At 35.4% G+C, this 22535-nt stretch overlaps 1 protein-coding gene across 1 annotated transcript in view; it reads left to right on the forward strand.

Annotated features, from left to right (window-relative positions):
• Window positions 1-18467, forward strand: part of ITFG1 (integrin alpha FG-GAP repeat containing 1) — a gene marked incomplete at its 3' end in the record, with an annotated part of 219716 nt that extends 201249 nt beyond the window's left edge. Inside the window, exons 15-18 of the mRNA XM_084257596.1 lie at window positions 8825-8949; window positions 11428-11510; window positions 15273-15390; window positions 18408-18467. Coding sequence (XP_084113722.1) covers window positions 8825-8949; window positions 11428-11510; window positions 15273-15390; window positions 18408-18467 — 386 coding nt within the window. The remainder of the gene's footprint in view (window positions 1-8824; window positions 8950-11427; window positions 11511-15272; window positions 15391-18407) is intronic.
• Window positions 18468-22535: the final 4068 nt, after the last annotated feature.

Genomic DNA, 22535 nt, shown 5'->3' on the forward strand with positions numbered 1-22535 from the left:
AGCTCTATCATGACAATCAAAAATGTCTCTAGACATGGTCTCTCCATTTAAGTGTTCAAGTTTTTCAGTTACACTTCACAGAAGCAACAGGGAAACATTCATCTGCTGTAGTAGTTTAGCAAAGAGGAAAGTTCAGCCTGAGTGATTCTGATCCAGAAGAAAAATTAATGGGAAAACTTTCTCGCCTGTAAGTTTTATACCTCCAACTTTAACTTTGCCAGTTCTTGTTGCTACAAGATTTAAGTTCTCAATCAAGAGAGTGGCAGTGGCAGATGTGGGGTGGGGGGAAGAGGAGCTTGGGTGTTACAGAGACAACCTCAGACTTGTTCATCCTCACCTTACTTGAAACACAATCTATTCTACAGTTATCAGCATAGCGCTGTTGAATCAATATCCCAAAATTCTTTTTTAAAGTATCTTGACCTTACTCTTAGCAGCCTTGATTTATATAACATATTTCACTTTCTAAACTTATGAAATAAAAATAGTCATCTGCCTAGTGAAAATTAATTTATGCAGTGTTACCAGACAGCTGTTTATTGATTCATTAGGGTTCTGAAGAGAAACAGAGTGAATAGGAATTCTGTAGCCATGCATCACTTAACAACAAAGATAATTCTGAGAAATGTGTCATTAGGTGATTTTCTCATTATGCAAATGACAAAGTATAATTACCCAAACCTAGATGGTATAGCCTGCTATGCACCTAGGCTAAATATTTAGCCCATTGGGACCACTGTCATGTATGTTATTGACTAAACATAGCTAAGTAATGCATGACTCTGTGTGTGCACGCATGTGTGTGTGTGCATGTGCGTATACACATAGAGAGAAATCCCACAATCTGCCATCTACAAGCTGGAGAACTGGGAAAGTTGGCAGTGTGATTCTCATGTGTGTGAAAGGGGGACATGGTAATGTCCAAGAATAGTGTATCATAGAACTGAAAATGAAGGAATTTCTGATTAATGAGCAATAGGTTTTATAGTACTTAATTGTGAGATGGTATGTTTTGGATTACAGTGAGTTAAACTTTAATTCACTTTATTAGGACCGGTAACTAAAAATGCAACTGGTTTATGGGCCTCCCCGGGTGGCGCAGCAGTTGAGCGCTGGGTTGCGAAGCTGCCCGCGGCCTCTGCAGTGCCAGTTTGATCCCCGGCCACAGGCAAGGGTCCCACATGGCACAACAGACCTCTCCTGACTCGCCCACTGCTCCCCTCAGCAGTGTACTTCATCAGTCTGCCTGTTCTGTTCCCTGCTCTGGCTCTGGTGAATTCTCTCACCCTCCCGCACTTCTGACTGTACCCAGTGCTTGTATAAATAAATAAATAAATCTTTTTAAAAAAATGCAACTGGTTTATTTTCTGTGGTATATTTTCAGAACTGAATGTTTTAACATCATCATTCCCATATAATTACTTTGACTTAGTAAAATAAAAAAGATTACTAAGATCGTAGTACAACTTCTAGCAAATCACCTAGGATGAAAAAACAAGTGCCTTTATATCGTATTCCTACCCATTGATACTCATGGTTGACTCCTAAATTAATTGAGAAAAATGATTAATAGCATTTCATTAACAATAGAAATTATTTTAGCAATTAAAATGGGAAAATGTAGTCTACATGGAAAACACGTAAAGAAAAATATGTACTATTTTATGTTAAATATGTTTCAGGCATAAAAGTAGTTCATATTAACTAGGGTTTTCTCATTAGCTATTTTTTTTCAGTTGCAATAAAATTGGTGGAGACTATGCATGTGGACAGTAAACACCACTATGATAGTGGTTTGCTCTGAAAAGATTTATTTCTGTTATCATTACCTTAAAATATTTATTGAACATCTAAAAACAAGAAGTACAAAATATTTTCATTATTCTCAAAAAAACCTGCCATTTATTTGGAGAAAGAAAACCAAAAGTAATAACATGATAAACCCTAATGAAAGATTTCTCAGGAGACTAAATAATTTCTGGATGTAGTTACTACCATCAAGAACTAGACATATATATTTTTAAATATCTCCTTAAATCACTTTGTGAAGGAAGTCTTCATTGGAAGGATTGGTACGATATGGATCAGAAGAAATGACCACAAAGAAATGCAAAGCAGCATAAGAAAAGTCAAAATACAGGAAATATTACTTTATTTAGAAGCAAAACTAAGAGACAGTAATTTGACAATCAAAAAACACCTTGATTGCTATAATATCTTTGAATATTTCCTTAAATATATGGAGGAAAATCTCTAGTATCCTAGTTATATAGAACAGCAAATTCCTGGAAAATGTTGTAGATAATATGGAATCCTACTTCTTTCTTAAGACTCCACTCTAGAGACAGGTTCAATCATTCATTAGTTAATTATTTAGATAGACAAATGGAAAACAGACTGACTAGTGATGAACAGTCTAATCACATGCTTAGGATTGAAGATGATCCAATCCAACTTGTAGGGTGGGACCCTGAAGCAAGAGCCAACTTGGTTCAGTCTGAAACTAGCCTCCAAGGATAGAAGAAGCATTTGTTAGACCACCTTCAAAGAAGACTTCTGCTCCCAGCCTGCAAAGAAAGAAGGACCCTGTTTCCAGCCTTCAAAAAGGAAGCATTTGTCAACCATCTTTGAAGAAGGATTCAGCAGATGACCTCTGAAGGAGAAGCATCAGGCACCTCTATGGTATTCAACAGACCTCCATGGACTTAAAGATTTCCAGACCTCTGGACTTCCACATCTCCATAGGCCTTTGTAGACTCAGCCACTGCACCTGCCTCCAGCCCTGCCTCTGACATGGCCTGCAAGGAGCACCTATGGACTCTGCCCAGAATCTCAATGAGCTAATCACAGCCTCTGGTTCTCTGGCACCATCTCCTGGTGCCTTTGAGTTTCTCACTGTCTGGTCCCTCATCAGGCCCAGCCTTCAGGCTGCTGCTGGTGGGCTGCATGACATCTCTTCTTCCATAAGTGGCCTTTGTTTGGGACTTCAAAATATTGGGGACACTATCTAGAATGAGATAACCAACCACTTGTGGCCTCAAAACCTCTTTCATTTTCCCCAATCTCATCTTTGTTAAATAAACCCTGTTGTTGCTGGACCCTGAACCTGAGTGGTCTTGCAGTTGTGAGTGCAGGTGAGAGCCCGCTGACAGTGAACTGTCCCCCAACCCTGATCACTGTCCCTTAATACCCCTCTGGAGCTCTTTGACCTTCTTTTGTACTGTTTTGTACTGTTTCATACCCACTAAAAGGAAATACATTCTGTTTTGTGTAAAAACCAAATATGAAAGAATTTACAGAGATAGACCTGTCAACACTGATGAAAAAGTGTGTTAGGGCAGCGCAGACTTAAGTAGACAGGAAAGGGAAAGAAATATAGGAGAGCAGAAGGTGAGAACTTGGGAGTTTAAAAGAACTTGCTTACTGACAGTCACATCTTTTATGTTCTCTAGGAAGAAGGTGTCTATGAAAGAAATTATTTTGGTAAAGGAAAAAGTATATGGTATTTTTGTGTTTTATTTCTATTGATAGCAAAGCAATTGCCTCCAGGTCTCTGCAAGTTGACTAACATGTGACAGCGACCTAGTCTAATGAGCATTTATTTTAAAATCACGTTTCAGTAAAAATAGCCTATTTTGCTATTTGGGACTGAAACATCCTCTTCTCACCTTTAGTTTATTAAGTAACTATGTGTCTTATTTCCTAGTCTCAGAACTAGGCAGTTTTTTCCTCCTGTGCTTTTTGTAACTACTAATGATCAGAGCTTATAGCTTTGCTGTAACCCATTGGTTTGTCCCTCAGAGAAGTATAGCTCTTCATCATGGCAAATGGAATACACTAAAGCATAAGCCAGGCTTTCCCAATTAGATCATTTATACCACATCATCCACTTTGGAAACCAGAGTTTATTTTTTTTTAATCCAGAGATTAAATCCTGCTGAAACATAATTGTACATAACCTGAGAAAAATTTACCTTCCTAATGCAATTCTTTACAGGAGCACTAGCCATTAAATTAGACCTCCACAGGCAATGCAATTTGGCTTTATGAGAGTTGTGGATTTATTTTATTGTTTCCCTTTGCATTATTTTTCACATGCAATGGAAATGACTTATCATTCCTTCATTAAGTGCTTATGCGCATTAAGCAATAGAAGAACAGCTATCAAAGTCACACTACTTGATTCCGGAGAGAGGAATGAACCATTCATTAATCCCACTGCTAGATGTATTCCCAAGAACATCAAGAATATATGTTACATAAAAACTGGTACATGAATATCATAGCAACATTATTCATAATACTAAAAAGTGTGTATGAACCATTGTCCATCAGCTAATGAATGGATAAAATGCTAACGAATGGCGATATAGAGATCTGTATCATTGGATAAAATGTATATATGTATATATTCAAGTTTTATCTGTATATATTTCTATTCTATATATATTCTATATATATTTCTATTCTATATGTATATATTTCTATATATAACAGATAAAACTTGAATATATATACATATATTTTTTTTTATCCAGTGATAAAAAGATGAAATATTTTAATTTGGATGAACCTTGTAAACATTTCAAGTAAATAAGCCAGACACAAAAGGCTGCATATTATATGTTTCAATTTATATAAAATATCCCAAATAGGCAAATCCATAAAGGTAGAAAGGAACTGAGGGATTTCCAGAAATTGGGGAGAGGAAGAAATGGGAAATGACTGCTAATCACTGCTAGTACAGGGTCCTTTTGAGGTGATGAAGTATCCTGGAATCAGTGGTGACAGTTGTACAACCTTGTAAATTACTAAAAAGCACTGAGTCATAGACTTCAAAGTAATACCCTCTGTTGCATGTGAATTATATATAATTTGACAAAAAAATAAAATCACACCTTTAAATCTGTAGCTGGGAAACAAGTTTACAGATAAAACTTGAATCAGGGTTCAAGCTTCCTGATTGATTTCAAAAGAAAAATTAGAAAAAACTACCATGAGAAATTGGTGTTACATTATTTTTTAAGAATAAATAGCAAGTTGAAATTAAACCTAAGGGAAAAAAAGACCATATGACTAATGATTATATGATAATTAAAATATAGTGTTTTTCCATTTTCAAATGACTATCAAATACATTAAAAGTTAAGCACTATTGTAATCAATTGCCTTGCCAAAATTATGCCTGGGTGATATTGTAATTCTAATTTTATAGGTGAAGAAATATTCAGTTATATTTTTCTGTTTTACTTTCTTTAAGAATCTCTAGGACCAGGTGGTCTTTTTCATCTCTTTATAAAGGGTATATAGTGTATATCCAATATATGTTTAGGTGAATGAATAAACAAATTAACGCTTAGAGAGGGAGGACAGTGGGCTATCTAAAGATCAAACAGACCAGTGTTTGAATACCACCTTTGGTATTCAAATCCTATTTGCTTTCCTTAATACTACATCATGAGTATCCTGTGGTAAGAAATACATTTGTTCAAGTTCCCTTCTTTAAACTGATATCATGCTATTGTTCAAAGCCCACTGGTAGTAATCATTGATATAGAGCATATTTTAATACTTCAAGGAAAACCAAAGTTAAACACGTACAAATTAAGCTTTATTATTTACTACCAAAACTTCAGTTTAGTACTACAGACATTTTCCAAGTGCCTCTTATCTGTGACCACGATGCTGTGCACGGGGAATAGGTATAAAAATAAGTAAGTCACTGGACCGGACGCATGTAAGCACCTTCTTTCATGGACTTATTTTCAGACTGGGAGGAGCTCTACCATATATTTCATCACTTTGTCCTTGTCAGTTATAGAGAAGCTGAGTTCAAACATAATTCAAAATATTCAAAAGAAATAACAGTAAAGTATCAGTGGGCTACCCATCAACTCCCAAGGAAACAAGGCTAATCATAGTTGTAAGATGTTTTCCAGGAGCCCTGGGTGGACAGTTTTCCATAAAAACTATAGTCCCTCTTCTGATAACCAGGAATTTGGCATTTGAGCAAGTTGTCTCACAAATCTCCATATACGGTTCACTTAGAATAATGCAGGATCTTTCTTTCTGGATCCATATTCTAGACTACCTAGTTAATACAAATTACTTTTAAAAAGTATTAACCACTTCCTCTACATGCATTTTGTCTTTCTATAAAGACAGTCTATTTCTTATTTTGAGCTGATTGCTAAGCAGGGTTATTAAAAAACAAATATTTATATAGTGACATTAAATTAGCATGTCTTTGATTTATGATTTGATGACATTGATTAAAGTGCTGCTACGGTCAACAGAGTGCCTGGTCTAGCTGCTTAATATCTATAGAATAAGCTAACTACTCTAGTGTAAGTCAAGAGTTCGTCTATATCCAGAGTATTTTCTTTTTTATGATCATAAGCTACGTTGATATAATTAGACTAACCTTTCCTCATCGATTTGGTGCCTATAACAGAAGATCAAAAAAATTAGCCAGCCTCCTCTCTCAAAATACTTGCATATTAGCCCGGGCTTTACATATAGAACAGAAACATAGGGCCCAACACTCAGTGGGCCACAATCATGAATTATCGCCCCAGAGCCTGTATTACAAAATCTAGTAAATGCCATGGTGACTGGAATGACTATGTATAAAATGTTACAGATTTCCAGATCATATACTAGTAGCCCACAAATATTATAGAAAGGCAAGCAGTAAAAGAAATGAACAAATGGTTTGCAGGGGGTTATTTTATATCATTCAGTGTCCTGTTCATACAGCAATAAGACAAATATTATACTTCTTTTTCAACTGAAAACAAGACCACAGGGAGTGACAAAGGGTGCTGGATTGGAATTAAGTTGCCAAAAGTAAAATCCCAGCACTACATTTTAATTTTTTGGTGAAGTGGCTTAATCTCTCAATTTCCCCATGTAAAGTGAAGATAATAATTATTGTTAATTAATAACATAAATAATAGTACTTAGCACAGTTTTTGGCACATAATAAGCATTCAGTAGCCACCAATTCTTTTATTATTGCTTACTGAAGGTTTTTTATTTAGTTTTTATATTTTGTCCTCTTTTGGTGTTCTTCACCTCCATTTTTATTAATGTCAGCGTAGTTTGTTTTGTTTTGTTTTTTAAAATTTTTATCAAAGCACTAAATGGTCTCTAACATTATATAGATTTCAGGTGGACAGCATTCTAGTTCACCATCTACATGTGCTACATTATGATGTCCTCCAAAAGTCTAGTTTCCAGCACCCATACAATGCTGGGGGCTGAGCACCCGGCACCTAGAAGCCCAGCCTGTGCAGCTGCTCGTTTCCCAGCATGCAGCTGCAATCTCAATGCAGTAGTGTTTCAAAGCTGTGAACAGATTTCTCTCCCAAGAAAAGCCATGGTTTTCTCTAAAGTTACGTAAAATATTTGCTATTTGAATGTGTCCTTTTATCTCATTTTTATGGAGATGTTAATTTTCCTCAAACCAGGGCAGGTCCAGATGAATTGCAAACATTACCAGTAGATGAAATTTCTTTGTGGCCTTGCAAGGAGATGAAATTCAGTGTTCTTTTATCTCAAAGTGAAACACACACAGACACAAGCACACACCAAGAAAGATAAAATTTCAGTGAATTCTTTTTCTTCAGTTAGTGAATTTTCCTTTTTGCTCTTCCTGCCTTTTATGCCAGCATATATGCATATGAAGCTAAAGCTGTGATAGAGTTCACATCCAGCACTTTAAATAATGAACCTGACTTCAATATCTTGCCTAAAAACAGATTGCATGGGAGTTATTACAATGGAATTCATCTCCTGTACTGCCTTGTTACGTAACTATAGATATTAAGTTATAGCATAACCTACTTTACAATGGTATTAACAATCAGAATTATGTGTAAAGTATACTCTATAAAATAAAGAAAAATAAAAGTATATCCACTTTCACTACTGCTATTCAACTGTGACCGGAATTCCTAGACATAGCAAATAGACCAGAAAAAGTAATCAAAGTCATCTAAATTGGACAGGAAGATCAATACAATCTGGTTTCAGAAAGACAAAAGAAAAATGAACAACCTCAGAGACCTGTGGAGCCCATCATGCATAAGAGGAGTCTTAGATGGGAAAGAGAGGATGAAAAGGGCAGAATAAGTATCTGAACAAATATTGGCTGATACCACCAAAATTTAATAAAAAACATTAATCTGCATAATTAATGTGAAAAGTTCAGTGAATCTCAAGTAGAATAAACTCAGTGAGACCCACACTGAGACACAGCCAAACTATCAAAAAACAAAGAGACTCTTGAAAGCAAAAAGATGCAACACATCACATACAAGAGAGTCTCAAGATAACAGTTGATTTCTCATCAGAAACCATAGAGGCAAGAAGCAATGGGATGATACTGAAAGAAAAAATATCTGTTGATCCAAAATACTGTATGTGGCAAAGGTGTCCCTCAGAATGAAAATTATTAGCCATTACCAGATAAACAAAAACAGAAATAGAAGTAACTGCTAATAGTACAGTTTCTCATTAGGGTGATGACATATTCTAAAACATTATTGTGGCTATGTCAAAACAACTCTTTGCACATACTCGGAGCCATTTAACTATACTCTTTAAATGGGTAATATTTATGGTGTGTGAATAATATCTCAGAAAGGCAACATTTCTTTTAAAAGTAAATCATTACTATTAATGAACATTTCATTTCACATTTTTATTCTTAAAAAGTAAGTTCTAACACCTAAACTTTTAACATTTCATCATTTTAACATGTGATAAGAATATTGTTTCCAAAGACTGTCTTTTTTTTTTTTTTTTTTAATATATGTAGCTGGACAACTCAGCCAGTCAGCACATTTAGCTCTTCAACTGCCATACAATGTACTTGGGTTAGGTCGAAGTGCAAATTTTCTTGACCATCTTTATGTTGGTATTCCCCGTCCATCCGGAGAGAAGGTAAGTAAAAATTTATTTTTTTACAACTAATCTGTGTTTTAATATTTGACATTCAAATGGTTCAAACATTTTTATTCCCTTTAAATAAAATAATTGATCTAAGCTTTTTTTACACATAGCACTTCATAATTTGAAAGTAGTTTCCTGCCACCTCTCCCATAAATCTCACAACTTCCTATTTCTCTTTCCTGTTTTTTCCTCTTATCATTTTCACCATCTAACATACTAACATGAAAAAATATTTTAAGTCTGCCAACAGAGCACAGAAAGTCTATTTGGGCTTTCTATATGTAAATGTAGCTTAATCCATACCTAGGATTTCAGTCAAAAAGTAAGTTTGTTTCTTACTTTTTTAATCACTGTATAAATTGGATTCTCTGTTTGAGTGTTCTTATTGTAAAAATAAATAATTCTTGCTTTTATATAGAGACAGAATTATATGTACAGCTGCATATAATTTTATACCTTAAATGAAAGAATACATTTCATTTCAAATGAAGTGACATCACTTCATTTATTATTGCCCACTAATTTTTATAAGTATTTTGCTTTGTCAAATTGTACACTATGTAAATGTCCAATATTTGTCTTTGTCATAATTGCCTCAAACCCCTTCTATTTTTCTGTAAATGGCAACATTTTGTCTTTCCTTATAGCTGATAGTGTTCCATTGTGTGGACTGACCACATCTTCTTGACCCCGTCCACTATAATTGGACACTTAGGTTGTTCCCATATATTTGTTATGAAAATAATGCTTCATCAAACATTGTAGAGCATACAATTTTTGAATTGATGATTTCATATTCTTTGGATAGATTCCCAAGAGTGGGGTTGTTGGGTTATATGGTATTCCCATTTTAGTTTTCTTCAGATAAATCCAGATCTCTTTTCAAAATGGCCGTGCCAGTTTACATTCCCACCAACACTATAATAGGTTTCTTCTTTTATATCCTCTCTAGCATTTGTATTTGGGGGTCTTTTTAATATGCGCCATTTTCAGGAGCATGAAACAATACCTCATTGTGCTTTTGACCTAAATTTTTTCATTTATTTATTGGCTTTGTGGATTTCTTCATTGGTAAATTACATGTTCAGATCTACTGCCTATTTACTAATTGGGTTTTTGGGGTTTTTATTGTTAAAAAGTGTAATTTTTTATATGCTTAGATATGGACACTTTTTTGGTTGTATAATTTGTAAATACTTTCTCCCATTCAGTGGAATGTCTTCTTAACCTACTTAGATTTTCTTTCACTTTTTAATTTGAGGTAATCTAAGTTGTTTTCTTTTACTCTTATTTTCCTTGCCATGGAAAGGAAAGTCTCCAAAACATGTTTATCATTAATGCCATGAAATGTATCACCAGTATTTTCTTCTATACATTTTATTGCTGCAGATCTTTTATCTAAATCTTCAATCCATTTTCAGTTTATTTTGTGCATGAGTTAGAGAGTGATTCAACTTCATTCTTTTATATGTAGCCATCCAGATTTCCCAGCACCATTTGTTAAAGAGATGTTCCTCTTCCTACTGTATGACCACAGCTCCTTTATCATAAAATAATAGTTGATATATACACATATTTATTACTGGGCTTTTGGTTCTGTTCCATTGATCCATGTGTGTTTTTTATTCTAATACCATGTTGTTTTGATTACTGTTGCTTCTTAGTATACTTTAAAGTCAAATAACAATTCCTTTGTTTCTTCCCTTTTTTCTCAAGATTGCTTTTGCTATTCAAGGTCTTTTATAAAAGTTTTTATATAAATTTCAATATTTTTAATATTCGTTTTCTCTACTAATTTTCTTTAAAGAATATTGTTACCATTTTTAAAGGGGATTGCATTAGATCTATATATCACTTATGGAAGAATAGTGACTTTGAGTATCCATGAGCATCCATGAGCATGGAATGTCTTTCCATCTCCTTATGTCATGATCTGAATCATTTTGTAACATCTTACAGTTTTCATATATAAGTTGTTCACCTTTGTTCAATTAATTCCTAAGTATTTGATTCTTTTTGAAATGATTGTGAATGAAATGATTTTCTTAATTTTTCTTCTCATTTATATATATAACTAGCAACAGACTTTTTATGTTGCTGGCAGATTTTTGTATGTTACAATTATTCACTTATTGTTTCTAATAGCTCTTTGGTGGACTCCTTAGTGTTTTCTATGTATAATATCATAGCATCTTCAAATAATATCTGACTTCTTCTTTTCCAACCTAGATTGCATTTATTTCCTGTTGCATAATTGCTCTAAATCTAATACTAAATTAAAAAGTAGTGCTGATAGTGAGCATCCTTATCTTATTCCTGATACCTCAAGGAAAGGTTTCAGTTTTTCACCATTAAATAGTATATTAGCTATAGGTTTGTAATATATGGCCTTTATTATGTTGAGGTTCTTTATTTCTTAGAATCTTTTGATATTTTTCATTGTTAAATATTCTTAAATTCCTTTTCCAGACTGTACGAAAACAAGAGTGGACTGCAATCATTCCAAATTCCCAGCTAATTGTCATTCCATATCCTCACAATGTTCCTCGAAGGTAATGTCTTTGGGTGAACTTAATTTGATAAAAATAATGTCAATCTAAATCATATCTACTATTACATCTTTTAAAAACTCTCTCTTCCTCGGCATCCCCTGGTGGCGCAGCGGTTGAGCGCGGGGCTGCGGGGCTGCGGGGCTGCCCGCAGCATCTGCAGCACGGGTTCGTTGCCTGGCCGCAGGCAGCGAGGGTCCCACAAAAAAAAAAAAAAACCTCTCTTCCTGTTGTGTTCCCATATGTGCTATCACTTAATTTGCTTACATCACACCTTAAATGATGAGACATATCTATATAGAAGATCTCTGACATTTTTCTTAAAGAATACATTAAACCTTATTGGAAAAACAGCAGGTTAACTAATTAGGGATTTATACATATTCTACTAAAGAAACTGGTTTTCAGGTTTACTGTTTATAAATTCTAAAACATTAAGATACTGAACATTGTAATAAACATTAGTCTTTTTAGTAAATGCTTTGAGAAATAGGCACAAAATTTGGGGGTCTAACAGATCTAGGCTAGAAACTCAGATATACTGCTGGGTAACTGTGGGATTCAGAAGTCTGACAGTCAACTTCTACACTGTAATGAATGACATTACCTACCTATAAAGATAAAGATGGAATATGTTTAATATAGTGGCTGGGAGACAGTAAGTTTTCAGTGAATAGTAGTTATTTTTATCCTTTTTTTTTTTTTTAAGATTTATTTTTATTTATTTATTTATTTATTCATTTATTTATTTATACAAGCACTGGGTACAGTCAGAATCGCGGGAGGGTGAGAGAATTCACCAGAGCCAGAGCGGGGAGCAGAGCAGGCAGAAGGACCGAAGCACACTGCTGAGGGGAGCAGCGGGCGGCAGGAGAGGTCTGCGCGCCATGTGGGACCCTCCTCTGGTGGCCGGGGAGCAGCCGGGGATCAAACCGGTGCTGCAGAGGCCGCAGGCAGCTTCGCAACCCAGCGCTCAACCGCTGCGCCACCGGGGAGGCCCGTTATTTTTATCCTTATTAGCAGAATGTTCCTTTAATTATATAGCATTTAACTCTAAATCCTTAATTTATCTTTGTTCATTTTCCTTTACTAGCTTGAGTCTGTTTTTTTAAAAAAGTAGGTGAAAAGAGACTATGGGTGCCTTGGTGATGGGCATGGTGTGGTAATATACACCTGCGGAAATGGAATCCTTTATTTCTGAATCATATACAGTGTTGTAAGCCAATGTTACCTTAATTTTAAAAATATTAAAAATAAAAATAATTAAATTTCATTGGAAGAATACAATTTGTTCTTGAGGCTGGCCTGATATTAATTTAAAAGTTAATCAAAGAGAGGGCCTCCCCAGTGGCTCAGCGGGTTGAGCTCCATGCAGCCTCAACAGTGCAGGTTCAATCCCAGCTGGTGGTGAGAATCTCACATGGTGCCACAGACCTCTCCTGTCACACCTGCTGTTCCCCTCAGCAGTATATTTCTGTGGTCTGCCTGTTTTGCTCCCCACTCTGTCTCTGGTGAATCCTCTCACCCTCCTACGCCTCTGGCCTGTTATCCCAGCTTTTGTATAAAAATAAATCTTTTTAAAAAAATAATCAAAGAGAAACAGTATAGTGCATCTGCAAATATATAACTAGTGATGTCCTGCATGTTATTTTTCTTCTCAAAATGCAGGTTGTGTTGTTGTTTATTAAATTTTTTGATGGGATGTGTTCAATACTTTTCTAGAACCAGCTCATGCTACTTCATGAGCTAGAATTATATGCATCTCCTTCTAACTCTGTTCAGTGAGATCACATTAAAATCAGTCATGATGGGAAAATTTACACCATGAAAATTGGCAAATGCCATAGATTGGGTTTTTCCTCTAGAGAGCCAGTTTATCAGCACACCACTGGATATATTTTATGGTGGATTTATTGGCTTTAGAACCAAGCTACTTAATAGAGAAAACAACTTTATAACATCATCATGCTTGAAATAAGATAACATAAATAGAAATAGTTTTAGTCTGATTTCAGACTTCCTAATAAGTCCACATCATATGTTTGATAGTGTTATGTGAAAAAAAATTCTAGAAAATCTGCATCATGAGTAGAAAACTGCATAAATTATGATAATTCTATACCATGTTGGAAAATCATGACATAGAATAATCTATTAAAATAGTGGTAAGCAAAAAAAAAATAAATAAAAGGAAAATGCATTCATATAATAAGCAATGCTTTTTATTTTAAAAACAAGATATATATTGGAATGGTGTACAAGAAATTGATACAAAAGAATGCTTCTGGGCAAGAAATTAAAAATTGCCCTTCCAGGATTCCCTGGTGGTGCAAGGGGTTAAGATGCAGCCTTTGAAGCTATCTGCAGCCTCTGCAGCACAAGTTCAATCCCCGGCTGGCCAGGTAGCAACCCACATGGCACAGCAGACTTTCCTGACTCACCCGCTGCTCCCCTCAGCAGTGTATTTCAGTCAGTCTGCCTGTTTTGTTCCCTACTCTGTCTCTGGTGAATCCTCTCAGTTCCCCCCCACACACACACCTCTGGCCTATACCCCAGCTCTTGTATGCCTAAATAAATAAATCTTTAAAAAATAAAAATAAAAACTGCCCTTCCATTCAATATTTTTGGCCAACATTTTTATATTCTTGGTTATTTAAAATCTATTTAAAAAGTGCACTCAAAAATTCTCATGAAATAATTTTTAAATATGAGGTAAAATATTAAGAATAGATAACTTCAGATAATTAATCCTGTTTACTTACTCTTATGAATTTCTAAAATTTGTTTTTTAGCTTTCTTCCATTATCTCAATATTTTTCATGTCTCACTCTTTCTCAACAAATGCTCTTTTCAAATTTATGTACATAATAAACAATTGATTTTAGTTTGAGGTGTATTTTGAGATTTATTGACGAAAGGCTAACTTAGGGGTCAGTAAATTTTAATTACCCTAAAATAAGTCAATCGCAACTTGCTATTCATTAGAATGATTTTACCTTTATTAAACTTTGAAGTGAAAATATAACTATTATCTATTTTCAGGGAGAACAAAAAGTTCTTTGTATGTAACCATCCACACAGTTCGTTATAGAGACCTTGGTTTCAGGCTTTTTAGAGTTTACAAGTACTGTATTAAGTGTTTTAGAAAGAAGAGCTAATCCTATTTATGCTAAATCTGTTTATTGCCATTAACATTGAAAGACTAAAAGTGGTTTCATAAGAGGTCTTCATGTAAGAGTCATTGTAGTAACGTAAGCCCTCTAAACATAACACAGAAATGGTAGTTTTGCATGTCATCTATCTATACCTACTTGAACATATGGTGATTTTAGTTGTCATAGTACTTTTATGAATACAGATCAAAAAATAAAATGATATAGAAAACTTATCAAAATCATTAACATATAGCCTTAAAGTCAAGATTTCAAATTCAACAAGTTAATCAAGATGTGCAATGTCTAAGATTGTCTAAAACACCTTGCATAAGTTTACTTAAGAATAGCTTTCACAAGATCAAAGGAAAATATCAAAACATCTCATCAAAAATTCTATTCTATTTTAATTCTCTGAGTAAATCTGAACCCCTCAGGATCGACCATATCCTTAGCCCTGTCTAAAGTGACTCACTTTTATTTATAATGAATAAAGAGATAGATGAATGAGTTAATGAATGGATTGGCTGATTAAGCAGTTTTGCATTTTGGTCTAATAGAATTTTATTATATTTAATATGTGTAATTTTAATTCTTCTGTTTTCACCTGCAGCTGGAGTGCCAAACTGTACCTTACACCAAGTAACATTGTTCTACTCACTGCTATAGCACTCATCGGTGTCTGTGTCTTCATCTTGGCAATAATTGGCATTTTACATTGGCAGGAAAAGGTTTGTTCAGTTAAATGAAACATTAACTTTGGTTAATTTACAGTAGTCACATATTTCTCTTTAAAAACACTGTATTTTAAACATTTTTCACATGACTAAGATTTCTGATTTTTTGATTTCTGTCCATAATGTCATCTAATTAATGATTTCTTTTATTCCCTTAAGATACTACTGTTAAATATTCAGACAAACTTGGGCCTCCCCGGTGGCGTAGCGGTTGAGCGCTGGGTTGTGAAGCTGCCCGCAGCCTCTGCAGCGCCGGTTCGATCCCCAGCTGCTCCCCGGCCACTGGAGGAGGGTCCCGCATGGCGCGCTGACCTCTCCTGCCGCCCGCTGCTCCCCTCAGCAGTGTACCTCAGTCCTTCTGCCTGCTCTGCTCCCCACTCTGGCTCTGGAGAATTCTCTCACCCTCCCGCGCTTCTGACTATACCCAGTGCTTGTATAAATAAATAAATATATCTTTAAAAAATAAATAAATAAATAAATATTCATACAAACTATAGAAGGCTATTTTAAAACTTAGATATTGTCCAATAGCAATAAAATGATCACCCCCAAATTACCATGTTTACAGAAATTTCTTTATTAGAAGAAATTTCATAATGATCTGGTTAATTAACCTTAGTCATTATCTACTGAGAGTGCCATGCATACTTTTCCTCAGGAACAACAGCTGTCTCTCCATAGAGAATTATTTTTTTTTTTAATAGAGGCATGTTTTTATTTATTTATTCATTTATTTATTTGTTTGTTTGTTTTTGTTTATACATGCACTGGGTACAGTCAGAAGCATGGGAGGGTGAGAGAATTCACCAGAGCCGGAGCGGGGAGCAGAACAGGCAGAAGGAGCGAAGTACACTGCTGAGGGGAGCAGCGGGCGGCAGGAGAGGTCTGCGCGCCATGTGGGACCCTCCTCCGGTGGCCGGGGAGCAGCCGGGGATCGAACCGGCGCCGGAGAGGCCGTGGGCAGCTTCGCAACCCAGTGCTCAACCGCTGCGCCACCGGGGAGGCCCTCCATAGAGAATTAAAGCACAGAGAAGTTAAATGAGTTTTTCAAGGTTTTAGTGAGAAGTAACAAACTCATAAACCTTTTTTTCATCTATCAAGTATTCTTTGTACTAAACTAATTTATATAATAATTGAAAATAAAAGTCTAAAAATGTAGATTTTATACAATGTTCCTGAGGAGTAAAAAAGAAGGTATCACATGACTTAGCTAGAACTCATTTCTATTTCTGTGTAAATACATATTAAGTGTATAACTACCAGGTTCCATCAGTATTCCCCCAAAAGGTTTCTTTATGTCACAAAAGTGTTTTCTCTGTTTGCACCTACTTCTCTGAATTATCATGCCTGTTGTAGTCATTTTTGTTGACTAAAATTACCTTCTGCTTTATCTCAGCTTTTTTAACACATGAAAAAGAGAACATATTGTTATGATAAATGTTCATAGGTGGTCTTTCTAAAAATTGACTCCTTTATGTGTCAGAAACAATGACAGTTGCATATTCAGTTCATTTTAATTTTGCCACTTAAAGGTGAGGCAACAAAGTATGAGGCAGCATACTTTTTGTCCAGAAGTGTCAGAGTATAATTTACAATATTATATAACTCTAGACCTATGAAGGAAAGCAAAATAGTTTCATTAATTTCTCAGACTGAGTATAGCATAAACATTGTGGGTTTAGAACAATAATGATAACAGGGGCAAAAACTGAAGTTTTAAATACAAATATGTATGTGCTTGTGTGTCCTCTCCCATGGCACTGTGCTGCTTGTCTCCTTCCTCTTTGTCTACTTGTCTTTCAACTATTTCCTAATCAGCGTGTGCTCTAGGCCTCCTTTCTACACTTTCTCTACCAATTTTATCTAAAATCATGACTTCAGCTCCTACCTCAAATAGCCCAGACCTGGCTGCTTTCTGTGGGTCTCTTCCCCCCACTTTTAATAGTCCCCCCTGGCATCTCTTCCTAGATCAATAGACACACCTCAAAACTAGAATTCTAAAGCTTTGTCTCTTTCTTATTAACCCACAAGTTGAATCAGTTGCCCTCTTATTTCTGTCTCCTTAAGAAGCTGCAGTGACCCCGCTTCTGTGCGCCTACCGGTGCTTTAGTTAGCCCCTTGCTGCGTCCTCCCTGGCCTCCCTGATTCCAGTCGCCGCCTCCCCGCTTCATTTAGCGCATTGCTGCCAGATTGCTATCATTAAGTGAGGGTTATAATCTTGTCACTCCACTGTTCAAAACGTCTGTTGACTACCGACTACCTAACATGTGTAAGCCCCTGGCCTGCCCTTCATCACACAGGCTCCCACGAGACTCCACTTAGACCTCCCAGCATTGTCTCTCACCAGCTGCTTTCACTATTCCCGGCCCCTGCAGACTCCCAGGCTAAGCTCCTGTTCTACCCAAGCTTAGGATGATACCCTCCCCCCATTTCCATAAATCCTACCTTTTCAAAACTTTCCCTTTCCTTATCCCAAGCTAAAAATAATCGCTCAGAGTAGTTTCACTTTTTTCCCTGAAATGCAGTATTTTTCACAGTAGCCTTTTAAGTTCCTTAAGAACAACATACAAAACTGAGGGGTTTTTTAATCCCTCAGAATTCCTAGCATGGTTCCTTTCTGGGAGCAGAGGATCTCTAAATATATGCTAAATCAAATGCTAACCCAAAAATAATGTTTTTTAATATAATTAGTTTAGATTCATTTATTAACCTCAGTATTAAGAGTGGAGGAAATGATTCCGGATTTACAGATTCTGAAATGTTTGCTTCTACTTTCAACTAAATATACAACAAAGTAAGGAAGGAACATTTATTGTTTTTTGAACTAGTGGAGCACTAATTGTAAAATAATGACTGTAAACTACAAAATTACTTCATGAGATTATTACATAATGAAACCACATTTTTGCCTAATTGTTGAGAGCTTTTGTTATTCACTTTCTATTTCAGAAATGAGTCTTTCCTTGACATTTTCCTGTCATTTATAAACTAATCTGTAATTTTTTTTTCAGAAAGCAGATGATAGAGAAAAGCGGCAAGAAGCCCATCGGTTTCATTTTGATGCTATGTGACATGCCTTTAACACTACATAATGGAGCGTCTATTCACTTGATTAACTGAAGTACTAAATTTGGCTTATAGAAGAAATAGGGGATTTTGGATATTATTTATAAATGATGCATCCCTTGGTAATTATTGGAAAGTATTCAAATAAATATGGTCTGAATGTATCACAAGATCTTTTTTTAAAGCACTTTGTATACAATAATTTGGGTTCTTTATTCAATTGTGCTGTACATTTTTGTTTCTTTGTGGAATGTGTTGCATGTACTCAGGTGTTTATGTATTTATAATCTTATTAGAATAATGATGATGGGAAAAGACATGTAAATAAAAATATTTAAATGAGCAGGATTTTCTGTATTCCACTTGAATTAGTCTTGCTTCTTCTTCAATGATGCAAATTATACTTTTGTGAATGTATCACAGATAAGGTTATTAACATTTACCTTCATTATAGCAGGTCTGGGGCCTCTCACTCACCACACTGGATATAATGACGGGTGCTCTGGCTTTGGAATCATAGACAGACCGGCCTTAAACTTGTGGTTCTGCCACTTACAAGTTGATTGAACTGGCTAATTGCTTAACTTCTGTAAGCCTCAGTTTTCTTGTTTATCCAAGGGAGCTAATAATAAGTTCACTTGAGTCACTGTAAGCATTAAATAGAAAGACATAGGTAAAGTACTCGCTTGGTACCTGGCACAGCATAAGTTGTCAATACATGGTAGTAGTCATCATTCCTATTTTTAGAAAACTTTTTACAGACTCTACAACTAATTATCAAAAAATATAAACTTGGGATAAATTTATTAGGCCAAAGGAAATCATATTCTTTGGAAAACCTAAATTCTTGGTAGTTGACAACTTAAAGATTTATTGCTTGGCCATATTAGCTAAAAAAATAATAGTACCCTCCAAGAATTAACATGCTCTAAAATTTTTCATTTGAACACTGATACGTGATAATGAAGAGAGTTTGATATGTTGAAAGGATTCTGCTGTAGTCAGCATCTGGGAATGCAAATCTTTCATCACATTTCTCAAAAGCTTGTAGGAGTCTATAATTTACATTCAGAGTTCAATGCAAATTTTTGTGAACGTAACCTTGCCAAAAAGTGACTTTTAGACTTAAGTCTAAGATTGGAGGGAAAAAAAGTTTATACATCAGTGTTAATAATTTTCTAATATGCAAATGGACATGTGATGGCTGTAAAACATAAAACTTATCTGAAACAGTTTTGTTCTTCATGTTATTTTCTTTACAGTTCACTGAGGATGGCATGTGTAATAAGTGGTTACTTTGTGTATCTAAGCATGTTAATGTCTTAATAAATACTCTTTACTGAAAACAAAGTATTTTGGTGAGTGTGAAAATAATTATTTTGGAGCGTGAAGAGACTTTAGAGGTTCTGAGGTCTAACTCACTTATCTGAGTGTGTGGTGGAAGTAAAGTGACTACTTTGTTGCTTCTTTATTAGGGCAAGATGGGACTCTCCTGACTACAGAATCCAGTTCAATTCACTAAAACTGTTATTGATCCCAGCATTGTACCAGTCACTATTCAATGCTGTCGCTAAATACAGGCTTAATATCTAGCAATTGACGTGAGTTTTTAAAATCACTTGAAGTCAGGCTTTTGAGGGGTCATGTTATAAGCAAACAAAATGTCACTGACAGTTAAAAATACTCTCAGTGACATTAACAGTTTCTGTATCTTGATACTAACCTCCAAATGCAACACCAATGTAAAAGGGCAGATGACCTTTATATTAATTTGCACTCAGACACCAGAGTGATGCCCACCCTCAAGCACTGTTTTGAGTCACAAATGGTAATATGTACACAGCAGTCACTTTACAAGTGCTGGTTCTTCCCTCGCATCCTTCCTCCCAGAACACTTCCTGACTGCCTTCCACTGGTCCATACTTTTATAATCCTCCTTTTTAGGAAACTGGGAGGAGTAATTAAGACAATAATCACTTATAAGATTAAAAATTACAAATACCATAAGTACAGTTGTTAAAATACCATTTATTTATACAAGTCCTTTATATTTCTCCATTTATCAGTCCAAAAAGACTATGTTTTCAGAAACTCAGTTCCAAAATAGTTTCTCATTTCTAATAGGTCTGGGGATTAAAGATGACTTAACATAATTCCTTTACCCTGTCTCCTGTTGGTAAGGAAAGTTTGGGACCTCTGATGGGTAGAGATACCTAGAGACTCACCCTCAGAGTATTAAGTATCCTTACATACCTAAGAAGAGCATCTCTATTCACACAGGTAGTGATTAATAAACTATGAAAGTGGAAAAGATCCTGTTTTCACAAGTATTTCAAGCAGAGAAACCCTATAGTAAAATGTTTAAAGGAAAAATAAATCACTAGATTCCATATTAAATTTTAGAATTTTATACAACACTCCCATGGATTTCATATGGTAATTGCTATAATGCGCTTAATTCCATGTCTTAAAAATCATTTTCCTTTTGTTCTTCAGAAGATCCCTAAGAAAGAATAGAAGTCAGAAAATATTTATACAGCTAGGACTACTCAAAAAGAAAATGCAAAAATTTGAATTGTATCCAGCAGATCCCAATGGCATACTAGAATTAATCTAAGATTCTTAATGGCTGCCAAGTATAAAGGTGAACTAAAAGTACACCAGTCCCATAGATGACCTGGAGCCTCGCTGTACATAACCCAGGTGGTTATTTTAAAAGACTAGTGAAATAGATCATAGATTAGGGGGTGCTCTTGATCAACACCTGAACAGAACAAAGGAGGGAAGCAAGATTAGGCAAAGGGAGAAATGGAGTTGTGATTCTCAATGGAATGCCTCACACAGTCCTACAGTGAGTTTTGAGATAAGTTGACTTTTTTAACACCTAACCTGTCCCAAGTTGGGATAGGAAAGATAGGCCTTTATACCAACTCATTCATCAATTACTGGCTATATAGACTGCCCCAAAGATGTCTGTCGTGAAAAAGAAAACAGGTACAAATAGTCAATATCAGAAATGAAAAAGGAAATAGAACTATCACAATTTATATATATATATGACATATATATTTACAAAAACAAATATAGGAAGCTCTTAAAAAACAATTTTATACCAATTCCTAGGAAAAGACTCAAACAGAAAAACTTACTCCTGCTAGATGCTGTGATGTGGTATCCAAGATCCTCCATTAAAAAAAAAGGATTTAGGGCCTCCCCTGGTGGCAGAGCGGTTGAGCGCTGGTCTGCGAAGCTGCCTGCAGCCTCTGCATCACAGGTTCAATCCCCCGCTGCCAGTGAGGGTCCCACATGGCGCAACAGACCTCTCCTGCCGCACCTGCTGCTCCCCTCAGCAGTGTATTTCATTGGTCTGCCTGTTATGTTCCCCGCTCTGTCTCTGGTGAACTCTCTCACTCTTCCACGCTTCTGACTGTACCCAGTGCTTGCATAAATAAATAAATAAATCTTTAAAAAAAAAAACTTTTAAAAAATAAATAAAAATAAAGGATTTAGCTTTATTATAATTAGTCTTTCTCCTGGTCCGTTATTTAGGTTTTCTAAATTCCTGCTATGAGTGGGACCATCTGGTATTTTTCTTTATCTTTCTGGCTTATTTTGCTGAGCATGAGCCCTTCCATCCACGTTGCTGCAAATTGCATGAGTTTATCTTTTTTGATTGCTGAGTAATATTCCATTGTGTATATGTACCACATCTTTTTGATCTAGTCGTCTATTTTTGGGTATTTGCAACTATAAACCAGAGACACACTGGGTGTGGGGAGGACGGAGTAGGATCAAAACAAGGGGGGGTCGGAATTGTATGAGGACTATAAGATGAAAATGCATACATTGTGCAAAAATGAAAAATAATGTAAAAAATACATAAAATTAAAAAATAATAAAATAAATAAAGGATTTAGCACACCCTTTGATAGCTCTGCTGATAGGGAAGTCTGAAGAATGAAATGATTTATTATCACAATATCTGGGAGTAACTTCAGTTACAATAATTCTATTTCCCTTTTCATTTCTGATATTGACTTTGTACCTAGTTTTTTTTCTTGATAGACATCCTT

This window comes from Talpa europaea, assembly GCF_964194135.1.
Source record: "Talpa europaea genome assembly, chromosome: 16".
NCBI classification, from domain to species: domain Eukaryota; kingdom Metazoa; phylum Chordata; class Mammalia; order Eulipotyphla; family Talpidae; genus Talpa; species Talpa europaea.